The following is a 21,505-nucleotide window of genomic DNA, read 5'->3' as shown; positions in this document are numbered from 1 at the left end:
GCCCCAGGTCTGACCTTTTCTCCCAACCACTACTTTTCCTGCCACGTTGAACTATATACCCTCCCAAACTGTGAGCTAAAATAAATTCTCTTTCCCTTAAGTTGCTTCTTACCAGAATATTTTTATTCAAGGTGATGAAAAAAGTAGCTAACTCGGGACACAAATAGAAGGACAAATGAGAGCGATATGGATAGAACTAAGGACTCTGTGCCCCATCAGGAACGAAACAAAATCAAAACAAAACAAAAGGGCAGAGATACCAGCAATTTCCAGAACAAGCCCAGAAGGCTAACAGACAAGAAGAGCTGTTCACACTTGCTTGACCCTAGGGAAAAGGGACCAACAGAGTGCTGCCACTTTACACCCGTTTAGCTTGTAAACATTAAAAGGAAGGAGAATGCCAAGCAGCACTCTCGGAGGTACAAGGAAGGGCTGTTAGGCTGCTAATTCGCAAGCGCAGTCTGGCACTACTGAATCATCTCAAAGTGAGGTATAACTGATGCCCCAGGGCCCTAATGCCCCAGGACTCTCTTCCTGGTATGAGTTCCAGAGAGAGACTTGTCTTACACTTGGAAGAACAAGCAGATGGGTGCTCACCTAGAGGGAAGGGGGCTGGGCAGCCCACGGGCAACGGTGTCAGGTGGCCTGGTGTAATCAAAATAGGGGACCAGATGTACACTCAGCAATGCAGTGGATCTCTTAAAAGAGTGGTGCTCGGGGAAAACATTAGTGGCAGGATGAGACACATAACAGATAGCATTTATTTAAATTCAAATACACACAAGGCACACCCCACGTTTGCAGACACGGAAATGCAAAGATTCACATCTTTGCCTGTGGGAAGAAGGAAGGGGAGCCGGGGTTGGGACAAAAGAGAGTGCTTAAAAAAAAATAAATAAAACATGAGAATTATTATAAAGACAAATGGCATTAAGGCAGCTGGAGCCAAGGAATGAGGAATGCACCGGAAGCTCAAATAATGGCTGCTGACAAGAGCTCCCCTTCAGAGCCACATTGACTCAGCCATGGATCACTCATGTACAAGTTTATTGGTTTCTCTGGGCCTTGGGCAATAGCCCTAGATGGGAAGAAAGAACAGATGGAGGCAGATAACAAGAACTGAGAAAGTCAGAGGTTGATATACAGGGACCTAGAGAAAGCCAAAGCAGAGAATGGGAGGGAGGACCATACTGCCCATGGTGGCACGGCCATTTGAGTGCACAGTTTGGGTCTTGGTCCCTGGTGATGGCTGGCCTAGCACTCAGAGGTCAGCACCTTCACTCTTGATCGGGGAGGTGTGGTCCACTCAGAGCATGTCCGCCGAGCTGGCAGAAGTTCAGGATCGTGGCCATACCATTTGCGTGAAATCTCCGTCCTCACCTCCACAGACAAGGGAGAGAATGTTAGGAAGATCTCACAGTCACTCTCCAGAGCAGCTGCAGGAGACTAACGTCACAGAGGTACGTAATGTAGGAGAAAACAGGGAAGGCAGGCAAGGAAAGCCTGGTCACGGCCCTCCAAGTAGTCACTATTCCCTTCTTCCTTGGATAGTTTCTGGCCCTTGCTTTTAATACTTTTCCTTTTAGCACTGCCTGTGTCTGAGGCCAGGCAAACACATGGGTGCCCTCTGTGCCTCCTGACCCAGTCACCAGGTAGTGCTTGCTGAGTGCCTTTGACCCACCCTTGCCTTAGCCTTGGATAGCCAGTGGATAGACAGAAGGGAGAAAGCTGAGAAGGGGAGTGGGGCAGTCTATATCCTTATGTGGCTGAGGGACAGAGGGAGCTAAGAGATATTCTGCCTGATAGCTAACCTGGGGCTGTATAAAAGCTAAAGAGGAAGCTATTTTTCATTTAGAACAAAGACCTTCCCACAACTGTTTGAAAAGTAGAAGTTGAAAGTGAGTTTCCTGTCACCAAACATCAGCTCATGTCCAACTTTGCTTAGTAAAAGAGTCCCTCTCAATTTACTTTCCGTGTGAACTCCTATCCCAGACCCAACTCACCTCAGTGGGGCTGCTTCTTGCCCTGCCCTTTTCCACGGTTCCCAGGGCTCTTGGGACTGCTATACTCAGATACTAAGGTCTTATGTTCACATACTAGATACAGCTGAGCAAGGCGCAGAGACAGGGTTGGGTACACTGAGAGTAAGAAAGGGAGAGGTCAGCCGGGGACAGAGCTGTCAAGTAAGGCAGGATGGTGGACAGATGTATAGAAAGATAAATGGATGGGGAGGTAGAAGGAAGGAGGAAAAGAGGGAAGAAGAAGAAAAAATAATTTTTTAATAGAGAAATAGGACAGGAATCAGCCAGGTCTCTGCTAACCACAGAGCCCATAGCAAACACTGGGCCTTTGGGAGGAGCTCTGACCCTGGTTGTGCTTAAGGCCAGAATCCTGGGGATCTGGACTCTGAAAAATTCTCCCCATCTCTGCACAGTAGGATGTTGGTTTAAAAAAAATAACCCACAGGGTGTTCTGGATGACTGTCTCGTCTCCTCTGCCCGTCTCTGCAGTTCCACATGTGCCATGGCCTCTGTTCTGTCTGCTTTCTTCAGCTCTGCCTCCACTTCTGGCATCCTGGTCTCAGAGCCCCTTACTTCCACGGTTTTTCTGTTTCCTGTTCTACTCTGGCTCTTCCCATCTCTGCAGCTGACTCTTCTTTCCAGTTCCTTCTATATGGACCTCTGACTTTTTTGGTTCCTGTCTCTGTCCTTTCACTCTGCCCCCTCAACTGATCTGCTCTGTCCTCTATCCTTCCTTGACACCTGAAAGACCTTCTCCATCTCATGAGTTAGTAGTAGAACCTAGCCCAGTGCAGGTGTTTGCAAGGTGTTCAGAAAGTATTCAGGTTAAACTTGACCCATGGGCTCAGGACATGCTCCCACAAAAGATCATAAGAGTGGAGGATCATAGGAGTCAACCTAGCTGGAATTTACAGGAGCAGGGCATAAGAAAAGGAGACTGAGGACAAGTTGTACTTGTTGAGTTAAGGTGAGCCATTAGGAGTACACATACCTCTTGGTTGAGGAAGCAGTAGAGGATTGCAACAATGAAACCCTGGGGGTCAAAGAGAAAGGAAGGAGTCCATCAGAACACTTTGGCATGACTTTGGAATGTGACAGTCTTTCTATTGTCTTCTCCCTCACTCATCCCTCACTGTGCATCAGATATGCCAACCCATGGAATCATCATGGCATGCCTTCCATGTCTGTATAGACAGCCCCACCTCACTGTGTATCTTTGTATCTGCATTATTGAGCACATTGCCTGATACATGACAGGTACTCGATAAGAACTGAAAAATAAGATGGTAAATAAATGGGTGGGTGGGTGGATGGATGGATGGATGGATGGATGGATGGATGGATGGATGGGCAGATGGATGAAAATAAGAATGGATGTGGGCTCAGAGTACTGTGCAACTGGAAGGAGCCGGTCTGGAGCAGGAGTGACGTTGAGTCAAGTCCAACTCCAAAAATCTCATAGTAAGAGTGATAGGAGTGAGGACCAACACCCCCCCACCCTGTGCATGTCCTGGTGCACATGGTCCTGTGCCTCACACCTTTGCCCACACCAGAAGGGGGCAGGTAGTTGCAGCCAAGTCAAACTTCCCCTCTCCTTATAAGGTCATGACCAGCAAGAACCTGGAATTCCTCTTCATGCAAATAAGGAATTCTCAGCACCCTAGCCCCTACGAATGATGTGCACTTACCCCAAAAGCCTCTATATACTCCCCAAAGATTTAAATAGTCTGTTCCCCCCCCCACAATTAAACAAACTGGTCAATGATGCCTACCTCCTGTTCTTGTCACACTCAATGTCACTCTCAATGCTCATCCCTCACTTGCTGCCTGAGGTGTCCATCACCCCTGGCCATTCCTGCTTCCCACTTCTTCCCCTCAGGATCCACTGGTCATGGTCACTGGTGGACTGCACCAGGAAGGGCAGGGGAAATGGAGCCTGAATGGCACGGATGAATAGACAAGATGGATGATGGATGGATGGATGGATGGATGGATGGATGGATGGATGGATGGATGGGGAGAGCAATCAATAGATGGGTGGATGGATAATAGGTAAAGGGTGGACGAAATGATGCATGAGTGAGTGGAATAGATGGAAGAAGGAAGGAAAAAGAAGAAAAAAGATGAATGAATAGGTGTAAGAAGAATAGAAAGATGGATAGGTGGGTTGGTAAATGAATCAATTGATCAATTGATTGATAACAAATAATGTATGGATGAGTGAGAGAGAGGAAGAAAAGAAGAATTGATGGATGGATAATAAATGATGAATGGATAAGTGAACAAATGGGTAGGTAGGTGGGATAGTTGGAAGAAAGAAAGGCTAACAGAATTGATTAACAGATAATGAGTGGTGGATGGATGAGTAACTGGATGGATAGGTACATGGCTGCATAAATATCTGGGGAATGCATAGATGAATGTATGGGTAATTGGATGGGTAGAGAAATGAAGGGTAAATGGAGGTTGAACAGATGGATGAATAATTGAACAGACCGAAGAATAGATCTCAACTTAACATGAAATTAGTCAAGGCCTGTTGCCATAGTCCTTGGAAGAAAGGAGTGCCTGTAGGGGGGTCTCACCTGGAAGGACCCCAGTCCCAGCTCCAGGGGTAGACGGATGCTAAGGCCAGCACTGTCAGGCAGGAAGTTGAAGATGATGTAATGAATTCCAAACAGCGGGATAAGGAGAAGTGTTGACTTGGAAAGCCGCCTTGTGGAAGACAAATTCTAGACTCTAAGGGTGCCCACCATCATCCACCCTAGAGAATCTGTCCTCCCCACTAATATCTGGGCTTTTCTGCTTTTAGGTCCATCACACTGTAATGGCTGTGCAGTTATACTGGCTGCTCCAGAGTCTACATACATATTTCAAAGTCGAGTTCTTTCAGGAAGCCTTCTCTGATTGCCCTTTCCTCCCATCTAGACACAATCTCCTTCTCCAGTACCCATAGAAACAGATGCAGCATGTGTCTGCCATGTCAACCATTTGCCATGGTAACTGGCAGTTTTGTGTCCTACTTTCCTGTACTATGATCTCTTGGGAGCCAGGGGCCAGATCTGTTCTCTCTCTAGGGATATAGGAAAAAGGACAGTACCAGGGCAATAAACAGCTACCAGATGAAACATAAACAAATGTATTTTCTTCCAAATGCCTTCCATGAGGGTTCCCAAATATAACACAAACACACACACACACACACACACACACACATTCATGGTACCAGTATTGAGCCCGTGTGTGAAGACCACCCTGTACAGGCTCCAGTTTCCTCAGCAGGATGCAAATTATATTGAGAAACAGCCCAAAGTTGACCTGAAAATGAGGCACAGGGAAGTGGATGCAAAGATTAGAGGCAGCACTAGGTGGCCTAGGATTGGCCCCAGCCCCTTTGGTGGCTAGGAACCCCAAACCCGTGAGATGCAGGGCAGAGGAAGACTGAGGGCTCCCCTCCCTCTTCAGCCCTTGTAGAAAGGATGAGGGTCAGGCCTGGCCACCTGTCTCCAGCCACCGAGTGACCAGGGTCACTCGGGTACAAAGTGGATGTCCATCACTGTGTAGTTTCTCTGCTGGGGAGACAGCACACAGCCACGGCTGCCAAGCCACATCAGCAGGAGCAGGAGCAGCTGAGTGCTCACCTGTAGGTGCCATCCACTCCCACTTACCACCCCAGCAAGAGATGTTCTGCAAGCCAGGCACATGGAAACTAGAAAACTGGTCTAGGTGCTGACATGACCAACCGGGAACTGTGGCTGCCAGAGGGGCTGCCAGAGAAGCTAGTCACCAGTTTCCCAATTCCCTTCTGGGTAGTCATGTTGCCACCCTGCAGGGCCACACAAAGAAACCTGGAAGCTGGGTGAATAAAGCAAAGGAAGCTGGCCTCAGAGACTGACCCCAACAGAGAGCACTATGGGCCCTTTGATGATCCACCAGTAGGGGGAGGTGTCGTCTAGGTCCCAGCACCTGGGAAGAAGACAGCCTGGGCTTGAAGGTGTTCCTGGGCCCTTCTCCCATCTAGTGCTCAAGCCTCCAGCCTCCTTCTGTCTCCCTCTGGCCTGATCTTCTCTCTCAGCCTGTCCAAAGGAGAACCCCAGCGAAGGCTGGCTGGCCTTTCTTGTCCTTATCCAGACATTTTTCTTCCTGTAGAAGGTCTGCTCAGAGCTGGTCTTCTGAGATACATAGCTCTGACAGCTTCTCTTGCCTGAGATCCTGCCCCCTCTGTGCTACCAGCAGCGTGCCCACCTGCAACAGTCTAAGCCAGGGACTCCCTCCTCCTCCTCCTCCTTCTTCTTCTCCTCCTCCTCCTTGGATGCCCTACTATATGCGTTGCTGACAACATGGGGGTGGGGAAGTTGCTTTACTCACGCAGTATCCTCGAAAGCCAGTTTGCAGCCCACCCACGTACCAGTGCATAGCACGGGGAGCCCTGTGGGTGAGACAACACAGGGATGAGGGAGGGCTCTGCATCCTTAGCCTCCACCTCCCACCAATCTGTTAGGCACGTGCAGAGTGTAATGGTGGGGACAGGTAACCGCCTGAGGGGATCTGGTCTACTTCCCAGTGCTCTCAGTACAGGACTGTGGACTGTCCCTACCTGGGCCCCGGAGTTACCCACAATGCCTCTTTATGCTCTCCCAAGGTCTTCCCAGCCTCCACCTCCCCTACGGCGGTCAATGAGCCCTTGATGCTCACCCCAGCCGGCAAGAACCAGCCACCAGAAAGCTGGTTTGGACCTGGGGGATGTGGAGGCCAACAGGCAGCTCAGGTAGACAGCTTCTGCCAGCAGCCAGCTGAAGTTGGTCATGGTGGCAAAATGGGAGATGGCCACAGAGACCTTGCACAGGATCTGAGAGCAGGAACCTGATGCTTCAGCACTTGGACTCCCACTTCAACCCCCTTTGGGTCTCTTTCACCCCAATTGAAACACCAAACCCTCAGGTCCCCTCCACCTTGGGCTGGACCACTCCACTCCTTGGGCTGCCCCAGGCGGAATATAACAGTATAACTGTGATGATCAGAGCACAGACAGACAGACTGGGTTCACTGTGCCCTCTGTCAGCCATGCATACCATCTCAGCCTCAGCATATCTGGGAAAGGAAGAACTCCAGGAAGAACTCATGGCCTCTCATGGCCTTACTCAGGGTCACTGAAAACTGAACTATTTCCTCTGTCATGTGACATTCCTAAACTGAAGTCCTCCTTTCAAATGATAACCATGGACTGCTTATCCATGCACAGCTTAGATCTGTGAATATAGGATGTTCCCATCATACATGTAGCCAGCTGCCTTGCTCCTCCCTCACCTACCTCTGGGCCTAGCTGCCCAAGCTCTATCTATTCCCCAACTGTGTGGCTGGGTGACCTGGCCAGCTGCCCCCTTGTTACCAAAATAAGATTAAAGTGAGGCTTTCGAGGCATTTTAAGATCAAAGAAGATAATACATGTAAAGTACTTGGTGTGCTGCCCAGGCTAAGTAAGTGCACAGTTGTATTCAGTGATTAATTCATTAATTAAGTCAGGCCACTTGTTTGTCTGGGCAATCACTTGTCTATTCATTTCTAGAACACTTTCAAAACCCTTGAACTCTGACCCCTTCAGTTTTCAATCTGTTCCTCGCTTCTCCTTTCCCCACCCCTCCACTTAAGACTTAGGACTTCCTGTGACTTCCCATTTGGGGGCTCTGCCCCAGACTCTTCTGTCATAGAGAGGGTCTTTTCTGTCTCTACTATTGTGCTGATGCAACCCCAAGGCCACCTACCCCCTGAAGCCCTTTTGTTCTCTTCGTTCTCAGCTTTCCCTACCCAGTGGCCCCAAGTCTGGATGCTTCCTGTCCCCTAGGTGCTTCTGGAAGGAGGGGCCAACCTCCACCCAAGTCCTTGCATACCCATCAAAGGCAATGAAATGGCTGGCTGGGCACAGGACCCTCTGTGACCAACTTGAAACAAGTGCTTGAATGAAAGAGAAATAATGGCTGTCAGATGGCCCTGGCAACAGGGAGCAGCAGCTCAAATCGACACTGTGATCTATGAATGTGTAGGGAACATTTGAGACTTCCTTCATTTGTCCATGGCCACAAATATAGCGTCAACCTGTGTGACAACAGGTCAGGCACATTCAGGCCTGTCTCCTGCTCTCTTTCCCCCAGCCCCAACTCCCTCCAGCCATAGCCTTTACAGTGGACAAGCTGCAGTGGTCCATGCTATCCCCCTGGAAAATGGCAGCATCCTTCAGGAACACAGCACTGGCCTTGAGGATGAAGGTGACAAACAGCTGTGTGTGGATGTAGTTCCGAGGGCAGTGGAGCCTCCTGGAAAGGACAGGAGAGAGATGAACATAGGGGCCTGGCTGCAAAAAAAGCTTCCCAGGACTAGAAAAGGCATGGCTGGGGTGCTAGACAGAAGGTGAGCCAATGCAGAGCACCCAAAGCCATATCAAACACAGTTAAACCCAATGAACTGAGTAGAAAATTAGCATAATGGGTCAGTTTGACTCTGAAGGTCAAATGGACAGCATTTCCTGGGCTAGGTTCAGGTAAAAGAGCAAGGGCTCTACAGCGCCACCTTCAGGTAGCTCTGTAACTGTAGATACAGAGGCAGCCACAGTCCAGCAAGAGCTGAGGGCAGTCATTGGGTGATCAGAGAGTTACACTCTGAGGTATAGCCCTATGGGTAACTCAGCCTTCAAAGGCTGGGAAGCTATTACACCCATCAGTAAGAGCTAAGGGTGAGCATGGTGGTGGAGTCCATGCAGGGTGCCCTGGGTTCAATAATCCCCAGTACTGAAAACTAAACAAAAAAAAGTGCTGTAATGGTCAGAAAGTCACAACCATTAAAAGAGCACCATGCAGGGGGCAAGGAGGATTCTTAGAACCCCATGAGAGCTGGGCTTCCAGTGTTGGTGGGGATGAACACACTATCAAGAAAAAAGGCACTGGAAACAAACAGAATGAGGGCTAAATGAGCAAAGGTGCAGCCACAGAACAGAGGTCTGATGTGCGAAGAGAGGGCCCACATGTGGGGGGAAAGGCAAGAAGTTCCCAAAAGTCATCTCGCCTAGATCTGAGCCCTTCTTGGTTATCTAGGCAGAGAACCAGAGACTGGGTCCTCAGACAATAGGGAGTCAGAGAAAATTCTTGAGCAAGTGAGGACTACAAACCTGAGAGCAACCAGGATGGCAATAGCCACGAAGAGGGCTACAATGGAGATGCTATGACCCGTGGTGTAGATGATCTTCACTGTGGAGAAGTAAGATTTCTGGGGACAACAGAAGCAGAAGAAGCATTTGGCAATTAAGCATGGGGTCTGCAACTCCACTGACCGCCCAGTCACTGATGCCACAGAAAGTCCCAGATAAGCACTGAGCCGGCAGGTGGAGGTGCTAAGGCTTCACAGTTACACTGGGAATGAGGAGAGCCGACAGAAACTACCTGGAGAGTGACGAAAGCACAAGAGGAATGTGTGCCTGTTGACACTAGCTAGCTACCAGCTTGAGAACATTGTCATCCCAGGTAATGGTGACATCTGAGACACCAGGAACAGCCACAGGCAGGCAGGAGAAAAGCTATGTGGGTCCCAGTGTCTGAATCGGTTTGAGCTGGGAATATAGTATGGCCAGATATTGCCTCTACTCCAGCCCTGCCCCACACTGCCTCTCTGACCTGTCTCTTCATCTGAAAGATAAGCACACCAGTGTGTTTGCTCTCAGGGCTGAGGGCAGAGGAAAATGGGATTGGAAGTATGGATAGAACTTGTAAAGACCATGATCTGTGCACAGGGTTGGGTATGCTGCCCAGAGACAGGGGTCTCTGTAACTACCACATTCTTGAGTTTCTTTATGTGCCCATTCCACAACCCAGTATACTGTCCCACTGGCTCAGGGCTAGAGAAGACAAGCATGTCCTGTCTAGCACAGCCAGCAGTCTTCATTTCCTCTGAAAAAACTAAAGCCCTGTCCCCCACCCCAGCACTGGAAACTGAGAACAGAAAAGGCTGGCCCAGAAGAGAGTGACCACAGCTCTCCTCCTGCCCTGGGCTTTCCTTCTCAAAGCAAGGCAGGCCAAGTGTCACCCTAAAGGGCCATCTTCACTTGGCACTTTACTGCCATCTGCTGGGAGACTCCTGTAATTACTATGCCCGCCTGATGACTACAATGTTGGGAGTGGCTTACCTCCTTGGCTATCAGTTCCAAGGGCACAGGGCAGGCCACTGGGTAGGGTGGAAAGGGATCAGACCAGCCAGTGATGGTACAGTCTCGCTTCACAGTTCCTAGAGGCAACCAAGAGTCTCTGTTTACAGGATTCATCCCTTTCCGAGGAGATGGTAGGAGCGCCCTGGCTGTCAAGGGCCCCTGTGAGGTATGCACAAGAAGTTCTTAAATACAGGGAGAGAAGAGTACTCCTGTCCCATGGCTGGGGCTCCAGACCAGTGTGGTCTGTGGCCGGTATCCAAGAAAGCTCTGTTGAACAGTATGGGGGGGGGGGGCACAGAGTGAAATGACGGACCCCTACATCCAATGGGCAGGAGGGAAGAAAGCAGACACCCTCTGTCCCACAAGAGACAGAAAATCCAGGAGGTGGGGTGGAGGTGGAGGAGCTTTCCATCCTCCCCAATGTGGTGCCTCCTCCTGCTAACAGCCAGGGAGCAGTGGGTAGATGCTATGCCCAGCCCCTTGCCCCAGTGTTCTCCCTGATCGTGCGCTGGGTGTCTGGTTATCGGTCATTATTCAATATGACTAAGTTTTTTCAGGATAACTCTAGAGGAGAGAAAGGTGATGCTGAAATTCGCTGTCACCTGTCACCTCATAAGTGATGTACAACCCAGAACCTTCTCCCCAGCCCTGCCGTACCCAGGCCACTCACCTGACTCTGAGCTGAAGTGAGAGAAGAAGTCAGGACAGGGGAGAGTGACCCACTGGCCAGAGCCTGTAGGGGGCCAGCACAGCAGCCCATCCCAGGTCCCAGAGCAGCCTAGGTGGAGAAGAAGGAGACATGGGTGACTATGAAGGAAGCTAATACAGCATTCAAAGGGCAAGCTGGAGATGTCAGCATCAGGGTCATCCCCACCCCTCATACCCAGTGTGTAGTTGGTCACCTCTGCCACCTGAAGACATGCAAGCTCGTCCTCTCTCAGCTGAGTGATGAAGTCACATTCTGAGTGAAGGTGGCCCAGTACCTACGGGAGACAGTGACACGGTGAGCCAAGACCTGTGAGGGGTGGCACACTTTCTAGCCCTGGTGACCTGAAGATGGAGAGCAAGATTGATGCATTTCTGTGCCCAGATTCTGAGAAAGACCCATCTGCCCCACAGATGTCAAGGTATGTTTGATGAGAACTGCGGAATAGAGGGGGAATGTTCAGGAAGGAGGAAGGGGTGAAGGGAGGGAGAAAAGAGGGAAAGGAAAGAGATCAGAAGAAAGAGGGGAAAGAAGAAAGGAGGAAAGAACAGGAAGAGAGGTAGAAGGGTTAGGAAAGAAGAGAGGGACAGATACACTTTTCCATCTAATGGGCAGTGAATTCTGAGACATGTTAAAAAAAAGCTATCTAGATATCCCATAGCTATGACAATGCAGTCCTTGACATGGCCTTTCCTTTCCCTGCCTCCCACCCCACACTCTATACTTCTGGGCCCTGGAAGTGTTTCTGCCTAAACAACCCTGTAGGCAAAACAATGGTCCCCAAAGACCATGTCCCAGTCCCCAAAGTCAGTGAGTGTGTCACTTGACACAGTCACTTGACACTTAGCAGGTATGATCAAGGAGCCGTAGGTAGAAAGATGTCCTTGATTATCTGAGTGGACACAGAGTCATCACAAGGTGGGCAGAGGGATCAAATCAGAGAGGAGATGGTGGGAAGTGGTGAGAAAAAAAGATATGGCACTTGCTGAAGATGAAGAACTGCCTCAGGCCAGAGTAGGAGACTGCAGAAGGACCACAGTCCTGCCAACCATTTGGGTTTAGCCAGATGAAAAATGTGTGTGGCTTCTGCTATGTCTCAGGCAAGTTAGCTGAGCAAATATATAGAGTAGTAACTGGGAGAGGATATGGATGGATGAGAGAGTGAGAAGGTGATAGCACCTGAGTGAGGTAAAGGAGCAATGAACAGGAAGGACGAACTGGAAGGGAGGCCTAGCCGTATGGCTGTTGGAGTGGATGAGTGTTCCCATAGACACAGAGACAATAAGACAGGGGAAGATGGTCACACGAGGATGCATGGGGGTGTGGATGGGGAGGGACCTGTATCATGGTGACTGAGTTCATCGTTAGATGGATAGAAGGAAACTGCCTTCATGTGTGGCTTGGCAATCACAAAGATTGTAGATTGGGGTACTTCCTAGAGCCCAGGAGCCACAAAAAAAAAATGTTCTCTAAGTCTTTGTGGACATCTCTTTCTTTTTAAAGGGTGATTCAGAGGCCATCTGGCACCCAAGTGCTCAAGGCTAGGCAGTCTTTGGTTGGGTCTAAGGTTTGGTGTTTGACCTTTTCTTTAGAGACATAGAATTCCTAACATCTCTCAAGATTTTCTCAAATGCCCTTGCAAGATCCATGCACATATGACACACACACAAACACACACACACACACACACACACACACACACACACACACTCGCATGCACACTTTGCCTGTGGGCGTGCGCGTCTTTCCCTGACCTGACCAGCTTCTCACCTCAAGGTTTGGGAGGCAGTGGTCATCTCTAGTCCTGAACTTGGCAGCTACACCAGCTGCTGAATGACCCCCTGGTCTAGGGTCATTCTTTCTAAATGAAGTTTTTATGGTGCTGTGAATATGCAAGAGAATATGAGTCCTTTGGGCCATAAAGGGACTCATGGAATTTACCCGCATGGCACTCACATGCCAGCCTTTGCCAGGTCAAATCATTCATTCCCTACCCCCTCCCTGAGGCATGGTGGCACTATGCAGGCTGGCCTATGATTCTCTGTGTAGGTCAGAATAACCTCAAAGTCATGATAATCCTCCTGCCTCTACAAGCTCTGACACTACAGAGCTCTGAGCCTCCTGACACTACAGCTCTGAGCCACCACACCTCACTCATGATTCTCTTTTTAGACAGAGGCAAATGAAGTTCCCTTTATAGTCTGCAGACGCCAGCTTATTGAGTGAAGGGCAGTGAGGTGCTAAGAAGGTGGTCACCCTGGCAAGGCAATAGAAGAAGGTACCCTTGTGGCTACTGCCTTCCTGGCCCTTCATACTATTATTAGTGACCCAGAAAGTCTGCAGCACATTCAGAGAAGCCTCCTCTCTTGGCTTTCCCACATCCCACCGCACAGGCTAAGTGGCAGTAGCTGGTTTCTGAAGCTTCTCCATCCCTGGCTCCATAAAAGGAAGAGCTCCTAAATGCCACAGCTGGAAGAGCTGGTATCCACTACCTCCTCGGGCCCCATAGGGTCCCTGGCCACACTCCCTTCCAGGAAGCAGCCATGCTGGAGATGACGAAGGAGACAGGAGACAGGACAGCATTGGCTAGGTGGTAGCCTGGGGTGTACAGGCTCTAGCGCGACAGGGAGGCCATATGTGGCCTCAGCTATTTCAAGACAGAGTCTCAGGAAAAGTGTCTCTGGGGCACCCAGAGGACTCAGATAGGACCTGGATGAGGGAACAAAGAGACAGCTCAAGGGATCTAAGGAAGGAAGGAACCACCAGACTCTGGAGTTCCCCAGCCACAGACTGCCACTACCCAGCTGGAGAAGAACAGAGGAGGAGGTCTGAGTTGGCTACTTACTTCTCCCCACAGGTTCAACAAGCAGAGGACACAGATACCCTGTAACAGGCCATCCATGGTAGCGGTGCCTGAAGTCAGCCTCAACGAGCGTTGGCCCTTCCCTCCCAGGCTGTCTCTACTGATGCCGCCTCGCTGTTTTCCCTGCTCCTCACCTTCCCTGGTAACTGTTTATGTAGGCAGGGCCAACAGAAGGGACACCCCACTGAATATTGAACAGGATGGTGGGACATTGTGTTACTGCCAGCCCGAAATGGGACTCTGTGTCCTCAGCAGGAGGTAGCTGCTGCACCACCTTTCTCTGCTTCTGTGTCTGGATGTACCTGTCCTGACAGCGAGAACCCAGTGAACACAGATAGGGCACAGGGAAGTGACAACCACTGTCCCCCTTAGCCAGGATGCTTTCCCATTGTTGTCTGAGCCCAGTTCCCCGATGGCCTTATTTGGAGAGGCCTCCCATACCTGCATCAGAAAAAAGGGACCTCAGAAAATAAGAAGGTAACTCAGGGCTGCCCCAGATTTTTTTAAGGAGGCCCAGATTTGTTGATGCTCTCAGTCTATTCCACAGGACCGGAGGGTGAGCTAAGGGAATCAAGAAGTGGGGTAGGTGACAATGGAACCTGGTAGGTTCGGATGAGCCTTATTAAAAAAAAAAAGACCATAATAGGCTGGAAGTACATCTCAGTGGTAAAGCACTGGTTCAACATGTGTGATGCTCCAGGTTCAAATCTCTGGGACCACAGAACAAAGAAGTAGTTGCTAAACCTTGCTTATGCTGCCCAAGAATGTGCCACATTGTTCGCCTGATGGGAACACTTAGAGAGTGAGGAGACGCAGCAACATCAAGGCTCCCAACATCATATTGGGCAAAGCAAGTTTTCTCAATAAGCCTCCTGTCCAGAGAAGAAGCTGAGGCTAACTGAGGGACTCTCAAAGGGATCCCTGGAGCTGGGCCACTCTGGAGGGGCAAGCGCGTCCATCTCCCATTATAGGAGTAAAGAGACTCACTCTAATTATTTTCACTCTCAATCGGCCAGGCAAGTGACAGTGTCCTAAACCAGACTAGATCTTGCTCAGCCTCTGGAATTTGAAACTGGATGTCACCTTTATCAACCCTGGATGATGTGGGAGCCAAGGGGTCTTGATCACTCCATGGTCATCTCTGTCTACAGAGCTGTCAGACTCTGCGCTGGGGGTGCCAGATGTGTTCCCAATGAATTTGTGTCATGAATGTGGAAAGCTTCCCACCACCACATCTGCATTTAGAAATCATCTGACATCAGCGGGGCTTTATTTTTCCACTCTTATGCGTTGTCAACAAAACTGAAAATATTTTCTGCACATGTTGCCCGGCGTGGGTGGCAGACGGCAAACGGGGCTTCTCTGTGGCAGGCTGAGGAGACTCGGGTAGGAAGAAATCAATGGCTACAGAGAAGACATGACTAAAAGGGGACAGAGGCCATGGCACCAGAAGAACTGCGTGATTGATCTTGCCTCGTAACCAGCATCTCTCCCACCCGCATTAGTGGTATTAATAATTGATAGCAAGAATTCATAGCAGTTCATATTATTTAAATGAGTGGCACTTAACGAGGAAACTCTGCTCCCCCGGAGACATTTAACAATGTCTGGCAGCATGTTTTACTATGGCAGGGAGGGGCTGGGGCTGGGGAGGAGGGCAGCCAGATGCCTCTGGTGTGTGGTAGGGAGCTCCCACAACCACGCAAAGATCCGCCCAGCCTGAAAGGTCAGCAAGACAAGACTGAACTGCCCACCTGTTTCCGCCTCCCCGAGCATCCACGAGAACCTGCTGGCGCTGTGTTGTGCGTCACCCGTGGTGCAAGGTACCACCACTTCCTTGCTGCCCTCCGTCTTGCTGAGCTTCTGGTTCCCTGCCTGTAAAGGGGAGTGTTCTGACTAGGGTTACTATCACTGTGATGAAACACCATCACCAAAGCAGCTTGGGGAGGAAAGGGTTGATTTGGTTTACACTTCCAGGGAACAGTCCATCACCGAGGGAAGTCAGGGCAGAAACTGAAACAGGGCGGGAATCTGGAAGCAGAGGCTGATTCAGAGCCCGTGGAAGAGTACGACTTACTGGACTGCTGCTCCCCATAGCATGTTCATCCTGCTTTTGTACAGAACCCAGGACCAACAGCACAGGGGCAGCACCACCCACCATGGGCTGAGACCTCCCACATAAATTACAAATGAAGAAAATGTCCTACAGGCTTTTATACGGCCAGATCATTTTCTCAACGAGGCTCCCTCCTCTTAGATGACATTAGCTTGAGTAAAGTTGACATAAAACTATCCAGCACATGGGGTTAATACAACAACCTTTCATAAAGACACAGATAGACAAGGAAAGGCATAGAGAGCCTTCTAGAGCCTCTCTCTCAGTGCACAATAACCAGCACTTCTAAGAATGGATCATCACACCCCTGGCAATGGACAAAGGAGACACCTTGTTGGTGGTGCTGTTCTTAGATCAGTCAGGGGTAGAGCAGATGGCAGTCCTCTGTTCATCCTAGCTTGATGGCTGGCTTGGTGGCCAAAGATGTTTAATGCCTAGGATGCATAAAAAAATTAAAATAAAATCCAGGCAGTGCAGCATGAAAGGAAGACAGAGACCTGCATCCCACCATGCCATGAGGTGCAGGCAAGAAAAGAGGCCCTCAGACCTATCCTCTGCCCCACCGCATACATGAGTGGGCCATAGACACACAGAGCCCCACCTACTACCACAAAGCACAGCACCGGAGGAGGACAGAGACCTCTGGGCCACCATGCCACCCATAGACCTGCCCTCCAGCGCACAGCACAGTCAGACCATAGACACCTACTTTCCAGAGCTGTCACCCAGGAGCCCACCAGCCACATGCCCAGCCTGCAGTGGGAGCCACCACAGTGTGCAAGTATGTGGTGGTCAGACTGGAGAGAGAAGTGGAGCAGCTTGAACATTATGAAACAAGATGGAACCGGAGGCTCAGGGGTGGAGAGGAATAGCCTACTGTCAGTGGCCAGCCCCACCACCTGGGGCTATGGCGAAGTCCCAGCCCAAGCTGCCACTGAGAGCCATGTCTGAGACGGTGGCTACACAGTGGCAGGGGTCAGTGTCAATGTCCTTGACTCATATTGCCACTAGAGAACATGGGGACACCCCTGGTCATGGCAGCCACTGGGGACCACATGGATGTCCAGGAGCTATGCAAAACTGGCCCCACCCCTCACTGGCTGCAGTGCTCTGGCAACCTGTGCTGCCTCACCAGCTGCAGAGAGGGCCCTTTACCTCTCCTGGGCAGCACAGTAGAGCTTTCCCAGGTAGAGGGTTCACAGGTGAGCCAGCCCCAAGGGCAAGACCATGAGAGAGCTGGCACCACTACCCACCTACCATGAGGTGTCGTGGGTATGGTGGTGATGCCCTCCTCCTCCCACAGTAGTTAGGAGAGCTGGCCCTGTTCCTTGTAGCAGTCGGGTCCTGCATCTCACCTGGGCAACACAGTGGAGCTGGCCGTTCATTCAAAGGCAGTCCCAAGGCTGTGAGAGCAGAAGAGCTCTCCCAGCCCCTCACTGGCTGCAACACTTGGGTGATGGGGCCCCCAACTTTGACTGGCAGTACAGTCAATGAAGCTGACTATGGAGGCTGGCCCCCAGGGCATGGGAGCAGGAAAGCTGACCCTGCCTCCTGCCAATGGCAGCATTGGTTGGCTTAGCTGGAGAGATAGCCATGGTGGTGCAGTTAAGGGAGAGGCAGTGTACTGACCAGCTCAGCTACCACCCAGACCCAGGTCCAGAGCTTTGAGTTGGCCTACTTCAAAATCTATGTCATCCGTGAATGGTGTGAAAGGGCCGGTCCTGCAGTTCCAAAGCTTCAGGATCTCCATGACCCAGGGCAACAACAGCATAACTGGGAGGAGTTCCGGTGAGGATCCAATATTAATGGTGTCACAGAAGACAGAAATCTGAAACCAGAGTAAAGACTCATTGCAATGAACATTTGCAAGTGAAGATGTGTAGACAGAGGACTATACTATGGGACACATTGTGACACACTACAGCTTCCACACTGAGATGTTTTCTCTGCTTGGCTTTTTTTATGTTGTTTGGGGGGGGGGGGTTGGAGGGGAGGCTCCAAGGGCGATGGGCAGATATGAGGAAATGGAGAAATGTGTAGGACTAGGATGCATGATGTGAAACTCAACAAGAAACAATAAAAAGTTTTTTTACAAAAAAAAAAAAAAAAGAAAGAAAGAAAGAAGAAAGAATGGACAATCAACAAAGCTGGCACAACAGATCCTTTATATCAAAAAATATCAAATCTCTAGCTCATAATCATAAATAATACATTTTAAAACATTTAAACCCATTGCAAATAAGATGACAGAATAATAAGAACTTTGCAAAAACAGAATTTTATTACATGGTCTTAGAATAAGAAGACTTTCTTACATAATAAAAGAAAATTATAAAGGAAATGGCTGTTAAAGTAAAAGCATACTCAAGAAAGGACGCCAAGGATGAAGATGAAACTCAAGTTCCAGACTTGAAAGCACTTGCTGACAACAGTGACAAATAGATGCATAGATTTCAGAATATTTAGGCACCAGTAATAAAAAGAAATGCAATAGAACAGTGAGCTACTAATATATACATACAAGTAATTGAGAAAAGTGAAACATATACACCACTGAGAAGAAAACATTAATAGTACCTAAGACAAGAAATACTAAGCTACCTCCTCCTTTGCATTGTCCCAATCTTATTTTCAAGCTTTATTTTATTTTTAATTTTTGTGCATGTTCGGGGAACAAGAGTTCCAGTGGCCATGAAAGCCAGAAGATGGCTTTGGATTGCCTAGAGCCAGAGTTTTAAGCGGTTACGAGCCTTTCAATGTAGGTGCTGGAAATCAAACCCGGGTCTTCCACAAGAACAGTACCCATGTGCTCCTAATCACCAAGCCATCTTTACAGTCCCCAGCTCAAAACATTTGTGTTCAGTAATGCACCATTAGGATGATGTGAGGAAATAGATATCTTTATAGGGTATGAATGGATGAAAATGTTTTTGAACATTTTTTTTTTTGCTTTGAAAAATAATTTGGTACACTCTACTGAGTCTGTAAGAAACATGTCTTGAGGTCAGAAAGTTATTTTTCTGCATATTTTTATTCTCATAAGAGGTTAAAATGTAATCTGTTCATAAAATGAGTGAAAGCATTTAGTATGGTGACACAGCTCAGCTGTTAAAGACACTTGTCACCAAGCCTGATGATTTGAGTTTGACCCCTGGGACCCATACGGTAGAAGGGAAAAACCAACTTCCACAAGTTTTCCTCTGACCTCCACACATGGTATACACATACACACACACAAACAAGACTAACATCAATCAATCATTCAATCAATCAATCAATAAGAAAACATTTAAACATGAACTTTAGCTTGGTGGGTGGTGTGGACCAGTGGTAAAGTGCTTGATTAGCAGACATGAAGTGCTTGGTTCTGTCCTCGATGCCAAAAGCAATGTATATCAAAATATGAGTTTGGTTTACTTGTTTTTAAATGGAAATACATCAAAGGTATGTTTTGAGAAACTGCTTCCAATCAACAAGAATATCTAGGACTGACTGACATTTTACTTTGTAGTGAGAATTCTGGAATGTTGGTTTCTTTTAAAACACAGAAATATTATAAGGATATGTTTTAGTTTTAATCTCAGGTATGGGGAGATGGGGCTGCTTCACAGCAGGTGAATATGATTTGCCTTGTGCTCTAGCAAGGGTGTGGTTTTGCAGCAGATAGTTTCTGCAATTATGTGATGTTTGGAATTCTGGTGAATTTCCAGAGGGTATATAAATGCTAGGGCCCCGAGCGGTGGGGTGGGGTGTTGGTTGGTTGTTGGTTGCTGTTGGTCACGGTTTGTTAAGTAGTTGTTTGAAAAGAAGAAAGAAGAAGAAACCGAATATACTGAGGGTGAAGATCAAACTTGCCCCAAGGAGCTAGATGCCACTAATCAGCAGGAAATAGTCTAACGATAACATTGCCCCCTTTCTAATCCCTGACTTTATTCAGGGATCTCTTTCCTCTCTTTCTTTTTTTTCTCATATCTGGTGTTCTGGAGGTTAGAAGATTGGAAGAAAGAAGAACCCACTAAGTAGCAAGCCCCAGTTACATACCTTAATAACAGGAAATCCAGACTCTGAAGAAAGCATTGTTTTTTCAGACATTGGGAACAAACAAAACAAAATCAAAATCCAGTGGATACACATGCAGAGCACTTGAAAGGCAGAGATGGGTTATAAGTTTTGAGACTGTCTGAGCTACATAGAAAGTTCAGGCAAGCCTGACTTACATAGACAGACCCATGTCAAGAAGAAGGAGGAGGAGGAGGAGGAGGAGGAGGAGGAGGAGGAGGAGGAGGAGAAGAAGAAGAAGAAGAAGAAGAAGAAGAAGAAGAAGAAGAAGAAGAAGAAGAAGAAGAAGAAGAAAACAGCATACTCTAAAATCAAAAACACAGGAAACCCTTGCACCTAGATGTGCTTTTTTCAGGACACAATTCAAAGAGGAGACCTAGGCTGTGGTCCTGGTGAATGAAGGAACTAGAAACTAGGGACAGAGGAGCAGAATCTCACAGAGAACTCACAATACAGCCATTGACCAGACCATGACCAAAGATGAGTTGGAGCAATTGCATGGCTCCTGCAGCAGATGCTGAGACATGGAACTGAGGCTGACCTGAGTGAAGATAGTGTCTGAGGAGGCAATCTCAATATGGGCTTCTTTCCTCATGGTGTACCTCTTTACTGCAGTGCTAATTCTATGCTCCTGAGATCAATGTGATGAGACAAGCTAACATGGCCAAGTTATCTGAGAGTGGAACGTCCTTGAGGGAATTCCAAGGTGACCATGTTCCTCTGAGTGGGGTAGCATGTCTCCTTGATGAATGGAGTCAACCACACAAATAAGGTACAGCCTCCTAAGTGGTTGATGGGCTAGAGAACATTGTGTACATTTTGAAAGTAGCCTATATGGGACACAATTGTAAGCAGGCTGTGGAGTCAGTTTAATGGCCTTTGTTGTGAGTGAAACGAAAATACATTCATCTGATGCTTAGCTGTCAACCAACCCCAAAAGAAGTTGCCCACATAAAGGAAGAGTTATAACAGGAAAAGACATGAAGATACTGTCCAGCTGTGGTAGTTTGAGTAAGAATACCCTGTCCCAAAGGCACATACATTTGAATGCTTAGTCATCAGCAAGCAGAATTATTTGGGACCTTGTGGGAAGAAGCATGTCACTGGAGAGTGGACTGTGAAGTTTCGAAAGCCCAAGCCAGGATCAGTCTCACACTCTCTGCCTATAGATCAAGATGTAGATCTCAACTACTTCTCCAGAACCTTCCTGCCATGCCTGCAACCATGATATCCACCATCATGAACCTGTAAGCAAGCCTCCAATTAAATGATTTCTCTTAAAAGAGTTGTCATGGCCATGATGTCTCTTCATGGCAATAGAACAGTGACTAAGACACTAGAAAATCAGCCTCTCTTTTGTCATAAAAATAACAGAAAATATGGAGGATGTGATAAAGGTGTTGTCTTGTTTCTTACTGCTTGAAGGATGTAAGAAAAAGAGAGTATAAGTTACAACTGTGTTGAAGAGCCCTTTCTGGGATCCAAAAGCAAAGAATTGGTCAGTGAAAAGAAAAGAATGTAAGAGAACTGCTAGAATATAGGCCTCAGG

At 48.4% G+C, this 21,505-nt stretch overlaps 1 protein-coding gene and 1 non-coding gene across 2 annotated transcripts; one reads left to right on the top strand and one right to left on the bottom strand.

Annotated features, from left to right (window-relative positions):
* Window positions 1-1,078: 1,078 nt before the first annotated feature.
* Ghrhr (growth hormone releasing hormone receptor) lies at window positions 1,079-13,820 on the bottom strand. The gene is made up of 14 exons (XM_055611900.1): window positions 13,764-13,820; window positions 11,096-11,195; window positions 10,883-10,990; window positions 10,192-10,289; window positions 9,181-9,278; window positions 8,200-8,332; window positions 6,717-6,870; window positions 6,390-6,450; window positions 5,918-5,987; window positions 5,248-5,339; window positions 4,607-4,736; window positions 3,013-3,054; window positions 1,276-1,380; window positions 1,079-1,150 (listed from the first exon to the last, which is right to left on the bottom strand). Exons 1-14 carry the CDS (start codon window positions 13,818-13,820, stop codon window positions 1,079-1,081), a joined length of 1,320 nt encoding a protein of 439 aa, XP_055467875.1.
* Window positions 13,821-16,199: 2,379 nt separating this feature from the next.
* Window positions 16,200-16,344, top strand: LOC129680303 (small nucleolar RNA SNORA48). Its single transcript, XR_008720669.1, has one exon. It is a non-coding gene; the product is annotated as a small nucleolar RNA SNORA48 (small nucleolar RNA).
* Window positions 16,345-21,505: the final 5,161 nt, after the last annotated feature.

This window comes from Psammomys obesus, unplaced genomic scaffold (assembly GCF_907164565.1).
Source record: "Psammomys obesus unplaced genomic scaffold, mPsaObe1.curated_primary_1811, whole genome shotgun sequence".
NCBI lineage: Eukaryota > Metazoa > Chordata > Mammalia > Rodentia > Muridae > Psammomys > Psammomys obesus.
The sequence above is the reverse complement of the archived record's forward strand: the minus strand, read 5'-3'. Positions and strand labels throughout refer to the sequence as shown.